Consider the following 26,349-nt stretch of genomic DNA (forward strand, 5'->3'; position numbering starts at 1 on the left):
TGAGGTCAGTGCATTGGCTGAGATGCAATGCAAGAGAGAATAGGGACCGGCTGGTTTTAGACCTGGATACACCACATTGGACCACATTTACACAATTGGGGTGATCATTGAGGATGGTTGAGCCCAAGATAGGAGGATTTTGTGAGAGCACGCAACGGAAGAAGGAACTCTAACACAGAAGAAAAAAGAGCAAGAAGATGAAGGAAGAAAGAAATCTACACTGATTGAAATAAATGCTGAATACAAATAAATGGACTGATCAGTCCTTGCACATAGCCTCAGGCATCAATGAGGGCACCAAATCTAGCTGAAATGATGACCAAAGCAGCAGCATTGGAGGCGAAGGAGTGTGCCCAAAGCCGAGGAGCAGACTGCAAAAGAAGTGATCTACCCCAGCCAGCCAATCTGCTATAAATAGCAAAGAAGGGCCAAAACTGGCTGACCTGATGCTGGCGGACCAGCTGCCAGCTGGCCGACTGCATAAAAAATGCAAAAAAATACAATTGGTGTGGCAATGAAATCAAGGGGACAAGACAATGTCTAAAAGAGTGGCCCATGCTGAATAATTCTTAAAATGCTCACCGAACTCGAGAAATGCACACTAAAATGCCAGAGCTCCCATGTCTCCGTCAAACTCTGACAAGAGCTCACAACCGGGAGATGACAGACTGACAACACTAAAAGTGATAGGCTAACACCTCCTCTCAGATCCTGGGAATGTCTGGACACCTGACAATCTCATGTGATGAAGCATAGAAGCCTTGAGCAAAGACTTTATGAAGATATCCGCTGCATTGTCCACAGTATGACAATAGGGCACCGCCAACTCGGAATCCATGATCCGCTCTCAAGCATAGTGGTATTGAACCTCGATGTGATTTGTGTCAGCATGAAACATGGGGTTCTTTGCCAAAGCAAGGGCACTAGAGTTGTCCACACCCAGCTTCGTAGGTCCTGTTTGTGAAAAGTCAATCTTCACCAACAAACAACAGAGCCAAACTGCCTTCATAGCTATAGAACAAAGGGCACCGTACTCAACCTCTACAGATGAAAGAACCACAATAGGCCACTTCTTACTGCTCCAAGAGTAGTGGACCATCGTGAGTCCACATCATCTGCCCAATCAGAGTCACTCCATCCTTAAGGAGTAGCCCTCTCTCCATACATGATCCAGTAGGATCGAGTCCCCTGCAAGTAGCGCAGAACGCGCAAGGTGGCTCTCCAATGAGCCTAAATAGGAGTCTTCACAAAAGAAGACAACAAAGCCACCACAAATGAGATGTCCAACCAAGTATGGCTCAGCCACATCAAAAAGCCAACAAGACACCTGTAACGGGTGGCATCACTAAGGGGATCTCTCACTGCCAAAAGCTTGGACTCTACGTCCCTAGGGCATGGAATAGGCCGACACTTGACTATACCGAACTCCAAAAGAAGCTCAAAAATATGCCTATGTTGAAAGATAAAAATGCCCAATGCCATCTAATAGATATCTCCAATATGAGGAAGAAGTGTGAGATCCCAAGATCCATCATGTCAAACTCGTGGTCCAATATCTAGTGAGTACGATCAACCTCCCATGTGTCATTCCTTGCAATGATGAGGTCATCAATAACCAAGACACATCTATCCTCCATAAGCTTGTAATAAAGGTTTGGGTCATGATCCAATCGATGAAAGCAACTATCCATGAAGAATCGATCAATTCATCGATAGGAGCTTGCTTCGAGCCATAAAGGGCCTTCAGCAACATATAAAGATGGTCCTCCTTCCCCTACAAAAGAAAACCAAGAAGTTGTGAGACATAAATCTCCTCCTCCAAGAGGCCATTTAAAAAGACTGACTTCACGTCCATCTAATAAAAGGGCCAACGATAATGGGTGGCTAAAGCCAAAATAGCTCGAATAGTGGACATCCAAGCTGTAGGCGTGAAAGTCTCAAAATAATCCAAACATGCCCCCTGAGAAAATCCCTTGGCAATAAGCCACGCCTTATGCTTGTCCAAGGTCCCATCTACAAGATACTTGGTCTTCAAGACCCACTTCACACCAATCACCTTCCGCTTCTTCAGACAAGGAACCAACTCCCAAGTCTAGTTCCGCTCGATATAATCAAGCTCATCCTATAAAGCACTACACCAAACATCCTCTACAAGAGCCTCATCAACTATAATAGGCTCGTGATCCTAAAGAATCAAATACATAAGACCATGGTTCACACAAAGTGAACTATTCCACTAGCCCTATAACCTGGCCGACCTATGTGGGCCAAGGGGCATCTCAGATAATTGAGAAATCCTTGAATCTTGCACGAGCTATCGATACCACCAAGGAATTGCGATGCCCCATCTCGCTACGAAGGAGACCAAGAGGCCTTTGGTACCAAGTAATTCTTGAATCCTACATGAGCTATCGATACCACCAAGGAATGGTGATAGCCTAATCCTGCTACGAAGGAGACCAACAAGCCTTTGGCACTTGTAAAGCACCTATCTATGTAAGGGATTCCCCATCACTAAGAGAAGGTGAATCCTCCTCACCCAATGAAGAGAGCTCCCCCTCAAAGACGAAGAAGGGGTACCGAGGGGTGACCTTGAAGGAAGAGGAGAGGCTGATAGTGGTGGTTTGTGTGTGTGGTCTTCTTTTTTTCCTTTGTGGGTGGGTGGGTGGGTGGGGGGAGCAATTGAAGACGAAGAACCACCTATAATAGAAGAACCATCAATAGGATCCTCGAAGGCCACAACTCGTTAAAGATCACATCCCTGCTCACCTCGATCCTGCGTGTCGTTGGGTCATGGAAGTGATAGCCCTTCATGTTCATACTACAACTAGGAATCTAGTTTGCGCCACCATTTCTTCTTGTCCACATGGACACATGCCTCGCATCCAAAGATGCAAAAGTGGAAAACAGAAGGCTTATTCCCAAAGAAAGCCTAGTAGGGAGTCATATCCTACAATGCCGAAGTAGATGACCTATTGTGGATATGAATTGTAGTATCCAAGGCCTCACCCCATAAAGAATGGGGAATCCCCCTTTGCTCCAACATTGATCGAGCCATCTCAAGCATGGTCCGATTGGTGTGCTCCATCACACCATTTCCAGATGGTGTGTTCGGATGGGAATATTCCACCTGAATAGAGGTTTGCTTCTCTGAAAACACCTTCCACTTGCAGTTCAATTTATTTTTAAATAAAGTGTCCTACAAAGCATCTAAAATCCTTTTTCACGCTATTTTAATGAACCGGAAAATGCCACAAAAATAGAACATATCATAGGCAAGCTTTTGTAGCTCAACAAGAGGTTCAATAGTTGAGAGCTAAAGATCCAATGCACATATGCAAAGAACACATTTAAATAATTGGCTTTTTTTGAACCTTAGCACAAAGTTTGATTTTAAATTTTGGGCAAAGAGCAAAGCTTGGGCCAAGATGAGGCATGCCAAATAAATTATTTATGGATTGAAATGTGCAAAAACATTAAGGAAACAGCGGAAGAAAATGTACATAAACCTAAGCATGCAGTTTTGGGACACATTGTGGCAAATTTGGGGTGGCCTTTGCAAGTTGGGAGTAAAGCAGTAGCATTAGCAATTGTGGCAATCTCAAATGCTTGCACAATTGCAGGTAGCACCACCCAATCATCCTCCATAATAAGTGATGATTGAAGAAACCTAGTATGACTGGTTCATTCATTGTCTCCAAGTCCATATATGAGCTTCCACTAGGTTGGAGACATCTTATCAGACCCACTGATGATGCTTGAACATATTGCATATCATAGGTAGTGATTGGATAAACCTAGTATAAGAGATTGTCTACCAAAGTGTAGTGCAAGTCAATATATGTGTCAAGCTCAACATTGCCAAGGAAGCCATACTCCAATAGGGTGCCTTATTCAGAAGCCTAATAAGAATAAACTCATGCACAAGCTTGCCCAACTGGAGCTCCACACCCACAATAAGACCCTTTCTAAGTCCTAGCTACCCCATCATTCATGAGCTGGTAATAAAGTAGGTAAATGTGGCCTCACCAATCACGACAGCCACAAGTAGAGACCCTTCTTTTGTTGGGTTATTGCAGCCATATTTTTGCCTTGCAAGTGTTGGAAGACTCTGAAGGTTTTTGTTTAACATGCAAGACATAATCATCATCACAATCTTGCATGTGTTGAAGGACTCTGAAAGTTTTTGCGTAACTTGCACACATTGGAGGACACGATATGTTTTACATAGTGTACATGATGTAATCATCATCAGATAGGATCTCAGCCGCTTTCTTAAGCTGTTCCTATATCTCAATTACACTTTTGAACTCCTTCGAGCATGTTAGACCTGTTGAGTTTCAGCTTTCTCAAATGTTCCTCTACCTAAAAACAATGAAGATTGTCTATATTGGCATACTCGTCTACAAGATATGATGAAACAGAAGCTACCCCACAAAACACCAATAATAGCTACCCCACAATTATAGTTGTTGTCTTGGCTTCATATGGTGATGCCCTCTACACACGCACACATGCACACAGAGCTTGAAACTAGAAATTTGAATAAGGAGAGGCAAAGAGAGAATATAGAAGAGATGTGTTGTGGGGGGTGGTGTGAATGGCATATGGCTGGGAGAGGATGCATACCTAGAGTGGGAGAGAGAGAGCCCTCAAGTAACTGCCAAAACAATCCAAAAACCACCCACAAATGGCTGGAAATGGTCACCCAAAGCTCTATCTCAATAGCCAGTTTTTGCCTTGTAGATGCCAACTGTCACTACATGCCATCAGACTAGATTGTAGCAGATTGGACTACCTGGATGGGACAGGACAGATCAAACTAGGGGTCCCATCCATTGGACATGGACAACCCTAAGTACAACTGAATTCTGGAGTTGCAGCTCTCAACATTCGATCATCTTGTAATGTAAGTGCATTTTTTGGTGGAGCTTCAAGCATTTCTTTCCAATATGTAGTCATTATTACTCATATCTATCAGGTACAATATGCTACCATATGGTATTGAGTGGCATCTTAAGATTTTGTAAGGTATGACCAGAGTATTGTACGAGTGAAGTATGTTAAAAAGGATACATTGATTATTTTGGACAACACATGTTTTAAGCCAAAAAAACATGGTGCAATTAGAGTATAAGATAAGTACAAGAGGATAACAAACCAAACCTCTATGGCATAATACCAGATCTGGAACCTCTTTGTTGCACTAGAAGTAGATACAAAAGTTAGAAGTGCATGGCTAGGAGCATGGATGGAAAGAGGGGCCTTGGATGAGCTATCACTATTATCATTGATGTCACCCGCCTTGGCGTGCTCATCAAGAGAGTCCGAAGACAACACCTCATAGACAAATGATGAGACACTCTCAAACTCATTCTCGCTAAACAAGTTACCATCATCATCAAATACAGAACCAAAATGAAAAGGTTAAATCAATCACGAAAACAGTCACAAAACTATCTGAAAATGGCATAAAAATGGTTGATTTTGCCCCAACAGTGATGATAAGAGGGGAAAAATCATTATCATCATCGATGTCATCTGCATCAAAGTACTCATGAAGAGAGTCTGAAGACAGCTCCTGGAAGGAAAATGCTGAGCCACTCCTGGGTTCATCCTCATTAATGAGGTTACCATCATCATCAAATAGAGAATCAACATGGAAAAGTGAAAACGATCAAGAAAGCAGTCACAAAAATTGTCAGAGAACAGTCAGAAAACGGCTTATTGTGCCCCAACAGACACTACATGTTAGAGAGAAAAAAGTCTTTTCTAGTACCTTAGGGTACAGTATGAACCATACAGTACGGACCTGTCCATAAGAGGTATCAGTACAACCCTGGTTGTCAGTAAGCTTGACGCTGAGGATGAAATGGGATTGTCCCATGATAGTGTGCCAAGTATTTACTGCAAATGCAGAAAATCTGCAAAACCATAGCAAACTATTGAAAACACAGTTGTATCTAGTGGCGAATGGCATTTGAAAGGAGGGATCTCAATGATAACTGGTGGGCTGACCAGAAGAAAAGGCTGGCACAGATAAAATCCAGCAGCAGGACATAAATAGCTGCAAAAGACACAGATGGGATGGGGTTCACCTGCCTTCTTCCTGAAAAATGCAGCAGGTTCTGTGTTGAAACTATGTGGCTTGACCTACAGGTTTGCAATGGGTTGCAGATGCCTTCATTAGCATTCATAATGCTGCGAAGAGCTAGGGCAGATTCATTCCAGGACAGGTCTATAACCAGACTCGGAAGGAGGACTCAGATGTGCAGGATCAGAGTGGTCCCAGCTGCCCCACAGCATTCATGCAGACAGGATATTGTTTAGCTCCTCTTGGCAAACTTTTAGAGGAGATTGGAGGACAGCTTCAGGTCAAGGAAGATAACACTCTTTCTTTGGCTTCTAGCACACAGGATTATGTACAGACTTGGCTTGGCTGTGGTAGAATCCTCATGGCATGCAGATGATTATGTCCCTGGAAAAAGCATGACAGCACCAAGGGTAATGTTTGTGGCTTTCACTGCTACTATTTGAAAGTTAAAATGAAGGCAAATATTAGCTTTGTGGATCAGGATACACTATTTCAGGCTGCCTTTCATATCAAAGCATCATGGCAACACCAGAAAATGTGGAAGTGCCAACATAGAACAAACCATTATCCTACAAACACCAATGGCCCTTCAATACATGTTTGTTGTTTATTGTATACAAACCATGACAAAGTTCTTTGTACCTACAACCTACATGTCACCAAAACGGTCATCATATCCCACAGCCTAGCAACCCTACACGACGTTTCAAACCCTGCCATTTTCAAGCTTTTCACAAGCATTCAACACTACAGACTTGGTTCTTTTTTAATGAAACCACGGTTTTTTCAAACATCAATGTATGAAGGGAATAGCCTTGAAACACATCCATGTAAAAGATATGCATGTCAGGAACAAGGCACCCATCATATAGGGGTTGCCACAATGAGAGTCTAATAAACCTATAGGTGTAAAAAGACTGGGCTCCAAGGAATACATGATTGCTTTCTTTCCACATAAACCAACACACCCAATATCTAATCAAACTGGAAACTTGGAGTACTTTGATAATCTAGAAGAAAACCTGCCAAACGGCCAAAAGTGCACACCAAATGTCTAGGAAGGAAACCTAGAATGTAACTGACTCGAAAGTCTACCCAAGAACTATACCAGGTGGATATTGCTCAAGTAGGTGTGATACTGCCTCTCCAGGCTGTCAGCACATCAGAAAAACAGGCAATTTGGTGTGTGTGCAAGGATTTGGTCTTTTGGTGGAAAAACTATTGACTTCACCCCTCTGATGTACAGCAGTCCAAAAGAACACACACACATGCATGCATACACATAGCAAACGGTGAAGTTAAAATCACCATTACCTGTACTGTCGGTGTCGGCTCTAAAAGAGCTAGAGCTGAAGAGTCACCAACTCCACCCACCAAAGGAGCTTCCAAAGCCAGAGTGACAGAAGCAGTTGAACTAGCAGGCACAGGAGCTGCCTCAATAGCAAGGGGTGCAAGAAGATCTCCCAAAAGATCTGCTGTAGGAGGTGCCACTTGTTGAGGAGGCTTTTGTGTTATCACATGGGATGTTTGCACAGGTAGTTCGTTTACAATACCATTCTGCAAAGTCGAAACAGAATCAGACTTATTCCACACCTAAGAAGCTGCAGGAAAGAAGAAAATGAACCACATACGAGTAGACAACTAGAAAAAACAATTCAATGAACTGTTGGTCAATCTGCTAATAGAAGGCAGTCGTATAGGGATTGACCCAAAGACTGATGGAAGTAGGTCAGGAAGTAGGTCAATCCGTGATATAAAGTAACATGTGATTCCAAACAAACCAGTGTGTCCAAGGTGTCCAATAATAATAACCATTTCATGAAAAATGTACAGCTAGCAAGTTTTCTGTCATATTAGAGGGCATGATACAGAAGTTATCTCATAGCCAATCTCAATTGAACAAGGCCACAACTACCAGCAACAACAAGAAGGAAGCTTGAAACATCTTTCACATAGTTTCAAAACTCATCAGCATTTTTCTGACATATTACCACTAAGTGATTGGCTGGACCTATATTTGCTCTATAATGCTGCTGCTTGGCTCCACCATAGAGTGAACCCATGATGGAGATTTAGTTAATTTAGATGTAGTTCATTGAACACTTCATCATAGGATTGTACTGTGAGCTGACAAGCACCCGCTGATGCCATCTTGCCACGCTGCCTCAGTTTCCCCCCGCCACCCCCCCCCCCCAAAATATTAAAACCCGCCTCCACCCCCACGCTTGCAAAGGTGCATCACCCCACCATTGCAGGGCCTTCTCCTCCAATCTCACACCACCTGTTCAACTCACGCAATCGTCCGGCCATTCACCATGCTGGCAGCAGGTTCACCACTACCTGCCTACCTGTGCCTTCTACTCCCAGCCCATCCACCCCACACCGCTCCATGCCAGCCCACTTCTCCCCTAGCTGATACAGGCTCACAGCAGTTGCCCCCTCTCTTCATTGGCACCTCACAGATAGGAAAGGTAGTGCTGATGGGGCAAGGCATCTTCATTGTACAACTAACCTCCACAGATGCAGCATAAAAGTTGGTCGACAGCTACCCCCGATTGTCTCTGCCCAGGGTGTGATCCATCTAGTCCCATGGAACAACAGCTTCACAGTTGAGAGATATGCAATTTCATAACAAATCCCCTCAATCCCCAGTCACCCTTCTCTTCCCCAAACTAGCAGTCAAGTACTGCCAGCAACTGGTGGAAGACTTTGGGTGCCTCTTTGGCACAATCCTCCTCCTCCCAAGGTATGGGTAGTGGTGGCAGATGACACCAAGAAAATCCCCAAGTTTTTGGAGATTGAAGAGAGAACGCACATGTTCAGACAGTAGATCATTGTCACAGGACAGCCAGACAACACCTTTCCTACCATGGCTTTGGGCGTCACGCATCTGAGTACACACATTGCAGGGCTAAGGCCACATAGTAGGCAGCTGCTCAGGCAAAGGATGATGATTTCACGAGGCTCCAACAACACCAAGTAGGAGGCAGCTAAGACTGCAGCAAGCCACCCAACCCCGGCACCCTGAACGGAGGGCAAGTGACCACATGAGTACTCCCCAATCAGAGAAGTCCCCCCACCACAAGAATGTTGGCACTGTTGAGAAACACGGATCTAGAGCTAGTTAGCTATGGTGGACGCAAATCAAACACATGATACATTATCAAAATGAGAGATTGTAACTCAAGTGAATTAGGTTCCAAGATAGATTAGCTTGGACTCATAAACACAATCTTGAGTGAATCAAGTTGATAGTACCATTACATTGAAATGAGTGTCAAGTACATGCCTTTATAGCTTTTTTGTGTTGTTCCACTCTTCTCACTGTGCATATGGGATCCAGGACAGCTCCTCTTGGAGCATACATCATTTGTCTATTTCTCAACACCCCCCCTCAAATGATGAGTCCCTACACTTGTTGGCTTTTGCCCCCCCTACATGATAACATGGCCCGGAAGACTAGCTCATAGGCAGTCTAGTCAAGTTAAAGCTTGAGACTTTACATCTTGGCAAGGGTTTTACAAATCAAATCCACTAAGGAAAAGAAAGATTCACTATGAAAGATACAATGAAAGTTCTTCAAAACAATCTATCAGAGTTGTTGATGGTAGTGGAAGCATATTCTTCTTCTTCTTTTTCTTCCATGTATTGGTTCTGGTGATGATCACTTTGCAATTGTTGGGCTCTCTTCTTGTGGAAACATTCACTGGCTACATGGCCAGTCTTACCACAATAGTGACATGTAATCCGATCCTTGTTATTGTTGTTGATGAATCCTCGACCTCTTCCTTTAGGTCCAGTAGCTCCTTTGGTGTACAAAAGATTTTCCCTAGATGATGAGACATTGTCTTTTGCATTCTTGGTTTTTACTTTGCCTTCTTCATCGAGTAGTGAGTACTCAATATCTTTAAGTGTGAGGCTTGGAACATTACTCAAAGTGGACACAAGATTTTCATATGGATCCTTGTTTACACTTGCAAGTAGTACGGCTATTGCTTCATCTTCCTCAATATTCTTTTTAAGAGATGCAAGTTGAGTTTTTAAACTCTTAAACTTATTAATGTGTATGGTCATAGAAGCACTCTCTTTGATATCCAGTTTATAAAACTGCATGAGAAGTTTTACCTTTGAATTCTTTGCTTGAGTACCAAACATTTTATCAAGTTCCTCCCAAGCGGTTCTAGCATTTCTAATGCCAGATATATGATGTAACACATCATCACTTAATCCCCAGGCAATGATTCCTAGTGCCTTATTATTCATCTTCTTCCATTCTTTGGATTTGAACTGGTCTTCTTCAATGAACCCGTCTTCATCATCTTCCTTTTTGTTATCTGCATCATCTTCAAACAAGTCCCATAAGTCTTTCCGCATAAGATGGTACATGGTCTTCTCCTTCTAGGCATGGAAGCCTTCGCCATTAAATTTTGCTATATGTTCCACTTCAGTCATCTTTAGTAGGAGGTCTTACCGCGAGAACTCTCGGGCAGTGTCTATCCTTTTACAAGAAGAATGAGATTTACAAGGGATTCGATAACAGTGCAAACAAATAATTTCATGCGGGAAGGTCTTACCAATTGGCAATCTTGCTCAATGGCAGTGTCTAATCCCGATTACAATGTCAAAAATTTATATTGAATTTTAGTGAAGGTTTGAATGCAACCAGAGGTATGTGTGAACGAGGTTCTCAAGAAGGGACTAGTATGAATTCTTTCTTAAAATGGATAAAACAAGGTGTGAACAGGGCTTTGATAAGGTAGACTTCAAAAACCTTTAATGATAAGGTTTAATATAGTAAAAAAATATGTCATCTTCTGCATTCGGTGGTCAGCGTCAATTCAGCCGTCGATTATCCTGCCTTAATCAATGGCTTTCACAAGCATACTTTATACTCGCTGTTTCGACAGTCTTCATTAAGTTTGAGAAGGAGAAGATCAGCAAATGGCCAAAAAAAAAACTCGTACACAGAGCGCCTGAATGGCAGATTTGCGGCCCTCGGGCTTGCAGCACTCCTGCGTCGTTATCAGTATACAAGCCTCTAGCATCAGCTTCTGTGCCGCTCAAGGCTACCCCTTGATTCTTTTCTTTCTCTGTGTATTTGCTAATAGATGGAGGTGCCTAGAGCATGTGTGATTATGAACCCGCCGAACTCAGGTTTGCTTGGGTCCGACTACGTCTCGCAGCACCACACGCATGAGACACTCAAACATCAGACCAGCTCCGTTCTTACAAAAAAAAAAAGGATTCGAGCTCCTATTTTTGTGGTTTGGTCCATTGTGCGCCGTTTTGATGAGCCTCAGAGATAGAAGCCTTTTGTGCAAAGTTGCATCAGCTTAAAGACACGCCTAGTTAGATTAAGTTGTCAGGTCGCTGAAGCTCCTTATGGCTTTCTTTTACTTCAACTGCAATTCTGATCTGACTGAAGAGCTATGCTTCAAAGATGATGACCCTTCATAATAAGCTTTGATCTCTTCTCCACCATTTCTAGGATTGCAGCACTTCAAAAAAAACTTGGCAAAGCCTCAATACTTGACCCTCCTAATCTTGAAATGAGGAGAAAACATTGGATGACTTTGAGAGATGGAGAGAATGGGAGAATGTGAGAGAGAAAGATTGGAAAAGTGCACATACACTAGCCAACTAGTTCGACCATGGCTCTGATACCATGTTGAGAAACACGGATCTAGAGCTAGTTAGCTATGGTGGACGCAAATCAAACACATGATACATTATCAAAATGAGAGATTGTAACTCAAGTGAATTAGGTTCCAAGATAGATTAGCTTGGACTCATAAACACAATCTTGAGTGAATCAAGTTGATAGTACCATTACATTGAAATGAGTGTCAAGTACATGCCTTTATAGCTTTTTTGTGTTGTTCCACTCTTCTCACTGTGCATATGGGATCCAGGACAGCTCCTCTTGGAGCATACATCATTTGTCTATTTCTCAACAGGCACACACCTCCACACACACAACCCCCCCCCCCAAAAAAAAAAACACACAGAGAGCAGCACACTCAAAAGGGCCTCAGTGAAGGCTTGCAATGGAAACCTCTGGTCCAAACACAAAGCACTCTATGCGTGCCCCCCCAATCAAATGCCTTGCATATCATTCTCACTGAGGCACAGCTCCATTCCATCCTCACCACGATACCACAACAAAGAAGGAACTAGAGGAGACTGCAATATTTTGACAGGTCCTAGAACACACTCTATCCAATGGCACAACTTCATGACTAGCTTCACTCTACCTTGCACATTGGCACCTCACAGCAGATAGAAAAGGCGGTGCTAATGGGGCAAGGCATCTTCATGGTACAACTAACCTCCATGGATCAGCGCAAGAGTTGGTAGATGACTCCCCCAATTGTCTCTGCCAAGGGTGTCATCCATCTAGTCCCATGGTACAACGGCTTCAGAGCTGAAAGTTTTGCAATTTCATAACAAATCCCCTCAATGCCCAGTCACTCTTCTCTTCCCCGACTAGCAATCGAGTACTACCAGCAACTGGTGGAATACTTTGGGTGCCTCTTTGGCACAATCCTCCCTCCTCCCAACACACAAGTAGTGGTGGTGGAGGACACCATAAAAATCCCCTAGTTTTTGGAGAGGAGGGAAGGAACATGTTCACAGAGTACATCATTGAGACAAGACAGCCAGACAATGCCTTCCCTACCATGGGTTAGGGCATCACGCAGATGCCAAGTAGGAGGAAGCCAAGACAGTAGCGGGCCACCCAGCCCGAGCACCCTGAACAACAGAGGGCAGGAGACCACACCAGTGCTCCCCTGTCAAGGAAGTCCCCCCACCACAGGAGTGTTGGCACACACCTCCCCACACCCCCCCACAAAAAAGAGCAGTATCCCCCGCCCCACCCCCCCCCAACAAAAGAAACATATCTCACCACAACACTCCACACCCCCCTCAACCTCTACACATCGATCTCCACCCCCACCTCCAACTATAAACCCTGCCCCCCATCCAAGTCCCCCCGAACCCTAAGCCTCTATATAAAGGGAGTAACAAGCCTCACCCCTCACACACCAATATCTTCTCCTCAAAAGCAACTTCCCCGATTTTCTCTGCCAAGAGTATCATCCATCCAGTCTGATACGACGACTTCACAATCGAGAGTTTTGCAATTTCATAATAAATCCCCTCAATTAAAAAAAATCTTGGTCGCCCTTCTCATTCCCAAATTAGCAATCAAGTACTGCCAACATTTGGTGGAATACTTTGGGTGCCTCAGACAAAACGCTCCGTCGCCCGTCATTGCTGACCTGCCACCGCGCTCCCGCAACCCCCGTCTCTCCCGTTGACTCGCCACAGCGCCCCCCCACATCCCAACCGTTCCGCCCGCCTGTCCCTTCCCGCGACGTGTTGTGCCTCTCCCCCCCGCCAGACTGTCGCACCATCATGCTGCTTCCAACAGCACTGCTCCACACACGTTCCCCCCCCCCCCCCAGCTCTGGCTCGGCCAAAAAGACCTCTTTGCGCCAACCTCCCTCCGCCCTGGTTCCGATCTGACGCCCAGTCCCCCCCCCCCCCCAAATCTTGCACTGACCCCCAATCAGATGCCCAACCTGACGTTCTCCGTTGTCCCCCCCTTCCTGACCCCACTGCACCTCCCAAATCTAACGCCCAGTTCCCCCCCCCCCCAACTCCCGCGCTGTCCCCTGTCCCTTTCAACTGGCAGCTCCAGGCCCCTCACCCGCGCGACTTCAGTCTGGAAACATCTTTTGTGGCGCCAAGGCCTCCATCACCGTCAGAAAACAGAACCCCCACCCCCTTCATCGACATCACACACCACCCCCAACTCACCCCGATTGCTCCCTCCATTTGCAGCAACGCTCTCCCCCCCCCCCCTCCAGCAGTTCACCAATGCGATCGGCACGTTTTTCAATAGGGACACGCAATGGAAACCTCTGGACAGATGCCGGTGCACTCAGCAAGTGTCCCCCTGTCAAACACCTTGCGCATAGTCCTCCCTGAGGAACAGCTCTTAGCCATCCGAGCTAAGGAGCTGAAGCTAATGAAAACAGTGATTTATGGTCAGGTAGTAGGACATTCCCCAGCCAGGGCCTAGCTTCGGGACTCGCTACACTCCACGCTGTGCATTGGGACAGCGCAGATCGAGGAGGCGGTCCTATTGGGCCAAGGGATCTTCATGGTCCGGCTCAGCTCGGCGGACACAGCTCGCGAGTTACTCGCCACTTCACCATATGCATCCACGAAGGGGGTCATACACATGGTCTCCTGGTACAGGGGCTTTTCTGTGGGGGCGTTTGCACCCCACAACAAGTTTCTTCAGCACTCGGTCACCCTTCTTTTCCCCGGCCTGGCGATTGAGTATCGCCAGTTGGTGGAAGACTTTGGACAGCTTTTTGGCACTATCCTTCCCGCATCCTTCGCAAATGCAGTGACAATTGCAGGAGTCCCAAAGGTACGGGTGGCAGTGAAAGAGGTCAAGAATATCCCACAGTTCCTAGAGATTGAGGCGGGCAGCACTCCTTTAGGCAGTAGGTCATTGTGACGGGGCAGCCAGAGCAGTGCCTGTGCTGCCACGATTTGTGGCATTAGGTAGCAGGTCGCACGCATTTCAAAGCCAAGGTGGCTCCGTCGACAGGCCCGCAGGTGGACGCTGATGGCTTCACACGGGTCCAAAGACGACAGAGAGGGAGACGACAGGGGGGCGCAGCCAGTGCCTCAGACCCAACCTCGGCAATAGGGCGCAGGTATGGCAGAGCACTCCACAGCCCCCCCCCCCTGCCCTCCCCACCTGGCAAGACCATAGCCCCCCACATCCACCACCCGCGCCACAGACTACCTCTCCTGAGTCCACACAGCCACCACACCCAGTGCCCTCCGCAGCCCCCCACATCCACCACCCATGCCACAGACTACCTCTCCTGAGTCCACACAACTACCACACCCAGTGCCCTCCACATCCCATGCCCCCCCCCCCCCCACACTGACCTTGGCTCCTAGCCCCCCACTTCCAGGACCACCACCCCCCCTCCACACCCGCCATGTACTTCCGTCCATCCCACCATCCCTCGATCATCTTCCCCCCCCCCCCACCACCTCCCGTACCAAGCACCCCCCTTGATCCGCACCTGGTTCAGGCGATCCCCCCCAAACCACGCACACTGATCCCCCCCTTGATCCGCACCTGGTTCAGGAGGTGATGAGCCACACACACCTACATCCTCTTCGCACCAGCAGTTCTCCCCCTCCCATACAGCCACCAGCTCATCCACCCCTGCCGCCCGTCACACTTTCCCGGGACAAGCACACCTATTGCCACAGGAGTTCTTCCGCAGTGGCCCATGGTCCTACTTCAGAGTTGCATGGTGCGGAGAGTTCCCACTACCTCTAGAGGTGGGGATCTTCGTGGTTCGTAAGTCAAGGAGGGGGAAGGTCCATCTACTCGCACCACCGGACGGACCAAACTATACTTTTTTTCTTCAATCCTCTCACTCAAGGGAGTGGACGACGACACAGATAGAGAAAGACTTGAAGAGTCAAGTGGCGGACCACACCTTCTAGTGGATGGGAGAAGAAGGACTAGCATTGTTTGCACAGCAGTGGCCTGGTTGCATGATGGGCATTAACTGGTGGGTTGGTGCCAAGGTCCCTCACCTAAGCATTACCTTTCGAGCCCCTCCACAGTGGAGAGCTCCCAGCGATGTGATCGAGTGGCCCCTGGCACAGGCGGCCCGTTTCTACCAATGCACAGAGTCTCGACTCTCAGCATGGCTGATAGATGCATTGATAGTACCACCTGGAACTTCTATCACCCCTAGGGTCCGGCCCAGGGCCAACATGGGGGAATGGAGCTCACCATCCAGACCGGCGGCAAAGCATACCTGCATGCCTCATAGCTCCTCCTCGTCATTAGCAGTCTCCACACCGAACAGATGCCTGTTCAAGCAATCAGAGGTTTTCCCATGAGCTTACACCTTGCATCCTGAAATGTGAATAGCCTCCACTACAGTGGGGCACGTGGTTCCAGGAAATTGATTGTTTGGTAGGAGTTGCAGCATGCCCTTACCAGACGGATCGACATTTTACTTCTACAGGAGCACAAGCTCATCCCCACCCAGGCCCCGCGGGTAGGGAAGGTACTCCCAGGCAGCTCGCACACTTACTGGGAGCACGCCATAGGTGCCCATAGTAGGAGTGGAGGCGTATGCACCTCTATTGGTCCGAGTCTTACCGCTTGTGTTCGAGACCACGGGACGATAGTGGCAGGGAGGGTGCTATGGATCAGATTGGATATTGGGAACTCGTGCCTTGGAGTCCTTAATATCTATGCCCCTACGGAGGTTAGGGCACGCATCAGGTTTTGGGTGGAGATCACGAAAGGACTTCCAAAGGTGAACTCCTGGATTGTTGGAGGAGACTTTAACAACCTGGAGGCTTTGGAGGACTAGCAGGGCAGAGGGAGAAACTACCAGGGCATGGCTGAGGAGGAGCAGGAGGCATGGGAGGTGTTTCTACTGGTAGTAGGAGCACGCGATGCCTGGAGAGACCCTGCCTTCCATAGGAGGGAGAGGTCGTTGGACTTCTCTTGGGGTTACAAGCGGCTAGATAGAGTCCTATTGGAGCGGTTGGACAGGTTTTATGTGGGAGAGTGGGGAGGCTCTCAGGGAGGCCAGATTGGGCAGTTGGCGGGCACCACGTTGTCCGATCATTGCCCGGTTCTCCTGACACAAGATCCCCCAGCATCTGCCCTAGATACACGATCTTGTCAAATCCCTGGCTCGATCTACAGGAGGGAGGAGGTGACGAGACAAATAGAGCAGATTTGAACCAGAGAGTGGGGCAGGAGGGGCAAGATCGCAGAGGAGGTTGTAGAGGCCCTAACTGAGTCGAGCAGAATCTGCCAAGAGGCAGTCATACAGGCCAAGTAACAGAGCTGGGAGGAGGAGAGGGCACTCCGGCGGGACCTTGTAGCCACACAAAGATTATTATAGGAGGCACCAAGGGATCCCACTCTCCACGCACAAGAGGTGCGTGCGTGAGTAGCCATTCTTGGCCTAGAGGACAAGAGCTCTCAATTCTCTTTCCACACCTCAGCAGCTTTCTGGGCGTGGAAGGGAGACACAATGTGCAAGGAGTTCTTTCAGGTGCACCAGCCTCGCACCTCAGGAGAGTAGATACGCAGCCTCCGAGATCAGTATGGGAGGACCCGTTTTAGCCCAGATGAGGTGATGGAGATGGCCACCAACTACTATAGTTGCCTCTTCCAGTAAGAGATAGCCTCAAATAGAGGACAGCAATGTAGACAGCAAGTCTGGGATAACATCCCTCCCTCGTCACAGAGGAGATGGGACGCTCCCTCCTAGCCCCCTTCACAGAGAGGAACTAGAGGAGGCTTTCCATACACAAGATGGGCAGAAATGCCCGAGAGAGGATGGCCTCTCCAAGGCTTTCTTCACTACCTTCTGGGAAGTGGTGAAGGACCCCCTACTGATGGCCTTTCAAGAGATTTTCACTTCAGGACAGATGCCAGGGAGTCTATCGGCAGGCCTTATCAGTCTTCTCCCCAAAGGGGGAGACCGGTTGAAGCTTTCCTAGTGGAGACCGATCACCTTATTGTCAGTTGCCTATAAGGCACTGGCAAAGATAATTGGTAGGCGACTACGCCCCTTGCTTCCAGACATCATCCATGACACACAGACAGGCTTTGTCCAGGATAGGAGTATCTTGGACAATGTATTCACCTTCTTTGCGGCAACAGAGTGGGCCCAATACAGTGGGCAGAGACTAGTCATATTACTCTTGGATATTGAGAAAGCCTATGATAGGGTGGACTCGGATTTCCTAGAGGGCACGATGGTGAGGTTGGGTTTTCCCCAGGGTTGGATTTCCGAGGTCTCCACGCTTTACAGATCGGCCATCAGCAGGGTTCTCATAGGAGGGAGGCGAGGGAAAAAGTTTCGACTTGAGAGATTAGTCCGACAAGGCTGCCCCTTGGCCCCGTACCTCTTTCTTCTCTTTGCATAGCGATGTCTCACTTCCTCAGGTCACATGTGAGCAGTTTATGTGGCCTTCAACTTCCAGTAAAAGAGGAGACCGAGTTGTTAGACTCAGAGTATGCAGATGATACAACACTCTATATAGAGGACGACGAGTTGATGCTGGAGAGAGTAAGGTTGGCTCTTGAGGCGTTCTGTTTTGCAGCGGGAGCAAAAATCAACTCGCGAAAGTCAGTTGGCTTCCTCACAGACCCGAACTCTAGCACGGAGTGGGGCGTCCACCTGAGATTTAGATGGGTGAGCAAAGGACAAACCGTCCGATACCTAGGGTTCCAGGTGGGACTCGACATCACTCCCGCCTAGCAATTTCTTCCAGTCCTCGATTCTATTCGGAGGAAGCTAACCTACTGGAGCACGGCTCGCCTCTCACTAGCCGGCCAAGCCCTGGTAGTTAACCAGGTCCTCCTAGCGAAGGCCTAGTACATCGCCTCGTGTTGGTGCTTCTCCTCCTGCGTAATGCAGCTTTGCTGCCTAGTACAGAATTTCCTTTGGTACGGGTCAGACGGCTCCAAGGATTCCAGGGCCAAGGTGGCGTGGGCGACCATTATACAACATCGGTCAGAGGGAGGGCTTGGGATCATAGACCCAGAAAATCAGAGTATGGCCCTCCTGGGCAAGCTAGTTGTCCACGGCCTTACACCGGGAGGGCAGACCTGGAAGGTCCTATAGCAAGAGGGTCTTCAAGACTGTAGATCGAGGCTTGGCGGTGAGTGGAGGCCGTCCCTCAAATGGATCTTCACGTCAGCCCAGATCACCCCCTCAGATTACCCTTCCTACACAGCTTGCTCCACGTGTGGTAGGGCCTCCGTAAGGCCCTAATCCAGAGCCCCCTAGGCTGCAAGGAGAAGATAGACCGTCAACTGGTGATTTGGAACCCCCAGGTCAGGGACCGTGAAGGGGCACAGATTGGCGATACCTCAGGAGTAGGATCGGCACCTCAAGAGTGACTTGCTCCCCCGATCCAAGAGCTGATAGAGCCGGAGGAGGTATGGGCCGCTAGGTTTTTACCAACAAGCATCCCCCTACAAGTGGCATGAAGAGTGGGTGGAGCTCCACCTAGGACCTTTTTCACAGTGCGGGAGGGGGGGGCGTCTGGCTCTTGACAGTGGACAGTAGGACGAGGGGATAGCTATCCTTTCATGAAAGAGGATCCGGATGGTTGGCCTTCAAGGAAAGACATGGTGGCTGGACCCTTTGGTCTTTTGGCAGGAGCTCAAGGAGTGGCGTCTCTGAATCTCGGAAGGAAGTCCACTTGATGAGCTGGAGTAGGATCCGAGAGAGTGGCTTTGGCCGGCCACTGCGGTCGCCAAGAAGCCATCAAGATTCCTGGAGTACACCGCCAGGATTAGCAGACACGTACTGATGCAGGAGAACATAGATTGGGCGCCGTCGTGTAGGAGGCACTGGGCAGAGCACAGCATCACGGAGCCGTTCTGACGGATCTTCTAGCGCCGTCTACGAGACAGCTAGAGGCCGAGGAGGGTATCGTATTTTTTATGGCTGGTGGCACATGGAGGCTTGGCGGTGGGAAGCTGGCTTGCCCAGATGCAGAAGGAGGGAGTTTGTAAGTGCTACACACAGCAATCTATGGAAACCCCAAAGCACTGCCTTTGGTCGTGTGAGGTGGCACAGCTCGTGTGGAGAGGAGTATGCCACATCCTGCGCCGCATAGCACCCAGCCTTGGATGTATCTCTTGGGGTGCCTTCTGCTGGCAAGTGGTCAGCCAAGGCCGTCACCTTTTGTATGAGGCCGGGATGCAGGATACAATATTCATTATCGAGGCAAGGTTGTGCGCAATGGTGGATTTAGAGACTCTACCCATCCGCCAGGTACTAGAGCCCACAGCAGACCGCTCTGAGGTATGGGAAATCATAGACAGTCTTATTGGTTGGCATATTTGGAAGGCGCAGTGTCAGGCGGCTTTCAACGGAGAGAGACTTTCAGTACAGGCGACCTTAGCAGAGCTCTGGACCTCCATCATCCACTCCTTTCGAGGCCGATGGGATCAGGTGCAGGGCGAGTCCAAGGCTCGTCAGGAGCTCTGAGGTCATTTCATGCGCAGGTGGGGCGGCGAGGACCTGTTCTTCGTGATGCAGGCAAGTAGCCCCATATGGCAATATACACCCCCCCCCCCCCTCCCCCCCTCCATGGCTTCTTGCCCCTATCCCCCCCAGACCACCTTGAGAGACTTGTATATATGATGTATTTGTGACTTTCACCAGCTCCAGCTTGGTCTGTTGAGCATGAGCACTTCTTTGTATTCAGACTTTTTTTTTTAAGTAATATAATTAGACAAAAAAAAAATTAAAAAACAAACAAACTTTGGGTGCCTCTTTGGCACAATCCACCCTCCCCCCAAGGTACAATTAATAGTGGCGAAGGACACCAAGAATATCCCCATGTTTTTGGGGATTCAGGAGGAAAGGCGCATGTTCAGACAGTAGATCACTGTGACAAGACAAACAGACAATGCCTTCCCTACCATGGCTTTGTACATCAAGCACCCGAGTGCACACATTGTAGGGTTAAGGCCACCCAATAGACAGCTGCTCGTGTAAAGGATGATGGTTTCACAAGGCTCCAATGACACAAAGTAGAAGGCAACCACGATTACTGCAAGCCACCCAACCCTAGCACCCTGAACCATGGGTAGATGTCCACGAGTGCTCCCCGGTTCGAGAAGCCCCCCACCACGGGAGTGTTGGCACACCCCTCCACACGCCTCCCCCCCACCCTCCCGCGCCTTTTAAAAAAAAAGGAGGCATAGCCCACCCCATCCCCACCCCCCCCCCCCCCCAAGTCAACACACCCCCCGACCTCCCCTCACTTCAACACACACCCCCCCTCCCCCAAAAAAAACATATCCCACCACAACACTCCACACCCCCCTTGACCTCTACACATCCATCTCCACCTCCACCTCCGACTACCGCTCCTGCTCCCCATCTAGGTCCCCCCAAAACCTAAGCCTCTAAAATAAAGGGAGTGACAAGCCTCACACACCAATATCTTCTCCCCAAAAGCAGCAAGCAGTCCCTCTCACACTACTTTCGGTGCATTCGCCCCAATCGCAATCTGCAATTTTTCCCAACATGCTTAGCTTCTCCCAGAAGAGTTTCTTCACAACCACCCTTGGACCTACATGAGAGTTGCAAGTCAAGCAAAATGCACGCTTCCTTTGGAGATGGAAATATTCACGATCCATGGGTCATGCAGTGGCAAGGCACATCCGTCAGTGAGTGTCAAAGACAAAAGTTGTAATAAGTAGTATTGGTGAGGTACTAGGTGGTGCCTGATAACACTTTTTGGTCTAGAGTGTTTTATTGGCCATTAATGTTAGTGGTGACATCAGCAACTACACATTAATTAATTAACCAATGTCAATTCACAGGCTAATTAATACTCGAGATCACTTGGTAGTCAAAATATTGTAGCCAATTTAATTGTAAATGGGCACATTCAATTTTCTAGGCATGGACATGGGCTGAAATTAATTTTCAGAATTATTAATGCTTGAAATTAATTAAATGGCTAGAGAATTCAATTAGAAGGTTGCCACATGGCAAAACTTGTTGAGAAAAAACACACTTTGCAACTGATTAACATTTTTTAACAGCCCCAAAACACGCTTAATTAATGAAACACGCAAATTTGCTGTGCTATTTGAGAGAGTTTCAATGGTCTCCCAAAACTCTAATTTTTTGGGACACCCTTCAACATCTATAAATAAATAGGCTGCCCACCATTCAACCTAATCCTTTTCTGCATGTGTATCACTCTACTGTGCAGATTTCAACTATCAGCCACCTACCATCTGCTATCCAACCATCACCAACTGCAACCCATCACTATCCAACCCTAGGCGACCTATTTTCAACCATTGCCTTGCTATTTGAAGGTTTCCATCTGCTGTGTCATCATAGCACCTGATCAACCTGCGTTTTTAGTATCTAATGCCAAGCAATAGGCTGTTGTCATCTCTCCCGCCAGGCGACTACTGCAATACTTGCGTTTTTGCTATCCAACAAGCTGTCTACATCAGCAAACACCTCTCCTGTTATCCCCTCACTTCCCTGACACTCTGGTGATTGGTGTTTGGTGTTTCCTACACTCCGACTGGTGGTCACAACACTTGGGATCCGTCTCCTGTGGACGTCACTCTTCGACACTGCATTGCTCTACCCTTGGGCATTGTGTACACTCTTACATTCATTTATAGCATTCATTCACTTCAGAGTTTCTTCTCTCTGTGTTTGTCTCTATGTTTAAGTTTTGAGTTTTTGCATTTTGCATTTTTCATTTAGGGTTTGAGTTTACTTGTCTCTATCTAAGTCGTCGTGATTTAATCTTAGTCATACATGTGTTGTTTCCTGTGCAAACCCTAGCATATCTTCACAGAATCTACCCGTGCAACTGAAGGGAACGCTGTTGCATTCTGGTTGAGGTTTTTTTCATAGCAACTAAGAAACACATTTCTTTGAATTTGAAACTTACGAAATGTTTCTGAGTGTAAAAAACATGGGCATTTTTGTTTTTCTTTTTTTTGTGAGTTGGAACCCAAAACATGGTTTTTTTGACAAAAACTATTAGGCAATGTTAAACATAATGATAATGATGTGTAATGACTAATGAGGGCTCAAGATTTTGGATGACTGACTGATTTTTTTATGATTTTGTTTAGTTATTGGACTTTGTCAATCTAGTATCTATTCTTGTCTTGAGAGTTCAATATTATACGACTTTAGTTTCATTTACAAGTTCTTTATGGTATATTATGATTGATTCTCGATTTTGATATTTTATCAGTTTGTTTTGAAATGAGAATCATGATGTTGCAATTTGACTCAATCCATATTGTAGATAGACTGTTTACACGTTAGTTTCAATTTTCTTTGTATGATATGTATAAATCATAATGTTTGAGTTCTAAACCATAGTATAGCTTGTCCAAAGACTAACTTTGACATAAGTGACAACTCAATAATGGATCATGGATATGTAACGCATTATTCTCAATTGACTCTATTATCACTCAAGCGCAATTGGCCATTCTTTGTTTAAGAGAAAGTTCCATAGAGGTTTATAACCTCTTTCCCTAGTCAAATCTATTAAAAATCCCTATATTAAAAAAACCCGCATTTCTTATTTTACGAAACACGTTGCTGGCCTTTCGTTTGTAAGTGTTTCCGACATTTCTGACAAATCAACATTCTACTTCTACACGTGCATAAGCTCACCTCTCCCAAGCGAGCACGATGGGGAAGGCACTTCCAAGTGGCTCACACACCTACTACAAGTACTCTATCGGTGCCTATCATAGGAATGTATTTTTATGCTTAGCTCCGCTATTATTATGTTGTGCACATGTGAAGTGCAAGTCTGTTAAGTCACGATGACACCGTAAGTGCCTTAAGTGTGTAGTGAGTGACATTGGCAAAAGTTGTATCAAGTTATGTTGGATAGGTACTTGTGGGTGCCTGGTGTAAATTTGGGTTTAGGTCATTAATTAAGCCATTAAAATATCCAATGGGGACACTGGGGACTAGGCATTAATTAGCTCATTAAATGTTGGTCCTAGGCCAATCACTATTTGGAACAATGAAATGTTTCATGGGGCTAGTACATTAAATGTGAAGAGACACTAGCCAGTTCTTGGGTAGGGTCAAATGGATAATTAATTAGTTTTCAGAAATTTAATTCTGAATATTAATCAATTAATATTGAAATTTACTTTTGGAAGGTTGCCACTTGGCAAACTTGCCCGTGCAAGTTGAGATTGAGAAGAGGCCATTTGGGGCTGGCTGAGAGTGGAGGCAGCCAATCGGAGGCTAAGGCAAGCGAAGAGCTGCTGGAGAGGAAGAGATCAGCCATTAGGAGGCAGCCAGCAACCAACTAACCGTATTTTGAGGCTGTCAAATTAGCTCTCAGAAAGGCGACACCAATCGTGCAGCACGACAAGACAAGGGCAACAGATTTTTCCTTCCCCACCTCAACAAGAGGTGGTGACAAAAGAGGAGGGCTCAACAGTTGCACTAAGGTTTTACCTCACTTTCAAAGCTATTGTTCCCATTATAATCGTCATCAATGCTACTCTTCAAAAGATTCTCTCTCCATCTGATTTTCTCTCTCATTCTCTAATATTCCCTCAACAATCAATTCTCAATATATTCCAGCCATTGGTGAAGAGCAATTGAAGAAATTGGTGCTAAACCCCTGATTTGCAGCAGCCATTAGGGTTTCTCAGCCATGTTAGGATCCATGCCCACTCATCGAAGACCCCGTACTCGAGATTTTGAGTTCTAGGTGCATGCCCAATAGCACGTCAGCAAGACTAGTTAGTCTCCTCCCAAAGGCAAGGACCACCCAGAGCTGCCCTAGTGGCAGCCCATCACCTTGCTATTAGTTTCTTGTAAAGCGTTTGCCAAAATGATTGGCAACAGACTTCACCTTATTCTCCCCAACATCATTCATGACACACAAACAGGCTTTGTCCAAGATAGAAGCATCCTAGACAATGTTTTCACCTTCTTCAAGGCTAGAGAGTAGGTGCAACAAAACACCAGTAGGTGCCTATGCTCCTTTTGGACTTTGAGAAGCCTTATGAAAGGGTTGCCTAGGACTTCCTAGCTAGAGGGCACTATGGCACTATTAGGCTTTCCTTATTATCAGATTAGAGGTGTGTCTACTTTATATAGATCAGCCACTAATAGAGTGATCATCGTTGGGCGGAGAAGCACATAGTTACAATTGGAGCAGTGTGTTCATCAGGGCTACTCTCCATCCCCATACCTCTTCCTTGCTCTTTGTGGAGGTGACATCTCACTTCCTTCACTCAAGAGTGAGCGAATTGCAAGGCCTCAAGCTCCGAGGGTTGAGACCAAGTTGTTGGACTCAAATTATACAAATGATACAACCCTCTACATTGAGGATGACGAGGTGATGTTGGAGAGAGAGAGTATACCGATTGAGGTGTTATTCATAGCTGCAAGTGCAAAAATCATTGGCTGAAGGAAGTCGGTTTTCTTATCAACTCAAGTTCCAACACTAAGTCGGACATCCACATGGTTTCAAATGGATAAGCGAGGGCTTGACAATTGGGTATCTTAGTTTCCAAGTGGGACTTGACATTACACCGGACCAATAGCTCCTCTTAGTGTTTGGCTCCATTGAGGTTGACCTACTAGAGCATGGTCCACTTCTCCTTCATAGGCAAGGGCCTAGTGGTCAACCAAGTTCTTTTGGCAACGAGGCTCGAGCTAGTACATCACTTTTTGCTAGTGTTCCTCCTTGTCATGTGTGGTGCAACTATGTCACCTGGTATAGAACTTCATATGGGCTAAATCGGACGGGTCTAGGGATTTCCATGCTAAGGTGACTTTTGATCCAAAGTATTGAAGTTAGGCCCTACTGAGCAAGTTTGTCATCTGAGGGCTTACCCCAGCTAGACAAACATGAAAAGTCCTTTTGTAGGAGGGTTTTCTAGAGCACAAACCTCAAGTAGGCACGGAGTGGAGGCCATCCTTGAGGTGAATCTTCACTACATCACCAACCACACTACCTAGACCTTCCTTTGTAGCTTGATACAGTATGGCAATGTTTGTGTAAGACCCTCGTTCAAAAGCACCTAGCATGTCAATAGGAGATTGATCATCACCCTATTGTCCAGAACCCCCAAGTCCAAGACCCTAACAAGTTCAACTAAGAGAGCGCCCTCGCATCCAATGGCCGATTGGGAGGCTAGCCTTGTCCCCACTATCAAAATATGGAGATAAGCTTATAGGATGGTGGATCGCAAGGTTCTACTACAAGTGGCAAGATGCCCAAGAGGAAGGGGATTGATGCAACTATCCCGTAAGAGTGGTTAGAGCCTCTTATTAAAGAAAAGAGTTTGTACCAAATGGAGAAGTGTGGGCTGGTCAATTCTCACCATTGGGCATCCCCCTACACATGGCAAGCAAACTGGGTGGTGCCACCTCAACACTTTCTTTGCATTTCAAGCAGGTAGTTGGCTAGCCATTGACAGAGGACTGCAGCGTCAAGATCTACTTACCATCCCTTGGAGGATCCATGGCATTGGCCTCCAAGGGAGGACCTGGCAAATGGATCCTTAATGTGCGGTGGCCTCAAATCCAAGAGTGTCACCTCTAGATTTGGGAGAATCAGCCTCTAGATGAGCTAAAGTGGGCTCTTGGAGAGTGGTTCTGGCT

At 46.9% G+C, this 26,349-nt stretch overlaps 1 protein-coding gene across 1 annotated transcript in view; it reads right to left on the reverse strand.

Annotated features, from left to right (window-relative positions):
* LOC148038321 (AP-2 complex subunit alpha-1-like) overlaps window positions 1-26,349 on the reverse strand; it is a 125,029-nt gene that overhangs the window by 17,958 nt on the left and 80,722 nt on the right. Inside the window, exon 19 of the mRNA XM_087670558.1 lies at window positions 7,409-7,651. Within this exon, the coding sequence (XP_087526684.1) occupies window positions 7,409-7,651 (243 nt within the window). The remainder of the gene's footprint in view (window positions 1-7,408; window positions 7,652-26,349) is intronic.

The sequence above is a fragment of the Lygodium microphyllum genome, chromosome 3, assembly GCF_053477565.2.
Source record: "Lygodium microphyllum isolate KBCC chromosome 3, Lygodium_microphyllum_v1.1.10, whole genome shotgun sequence".
Classification (NCBI taxonomy): Eukaryota; Viridiplantae; Streptophyta; class Polypodiopsida; order Schizaeales; family Lygodiaceae; genus Lygodium; species Lygodium microphyllum.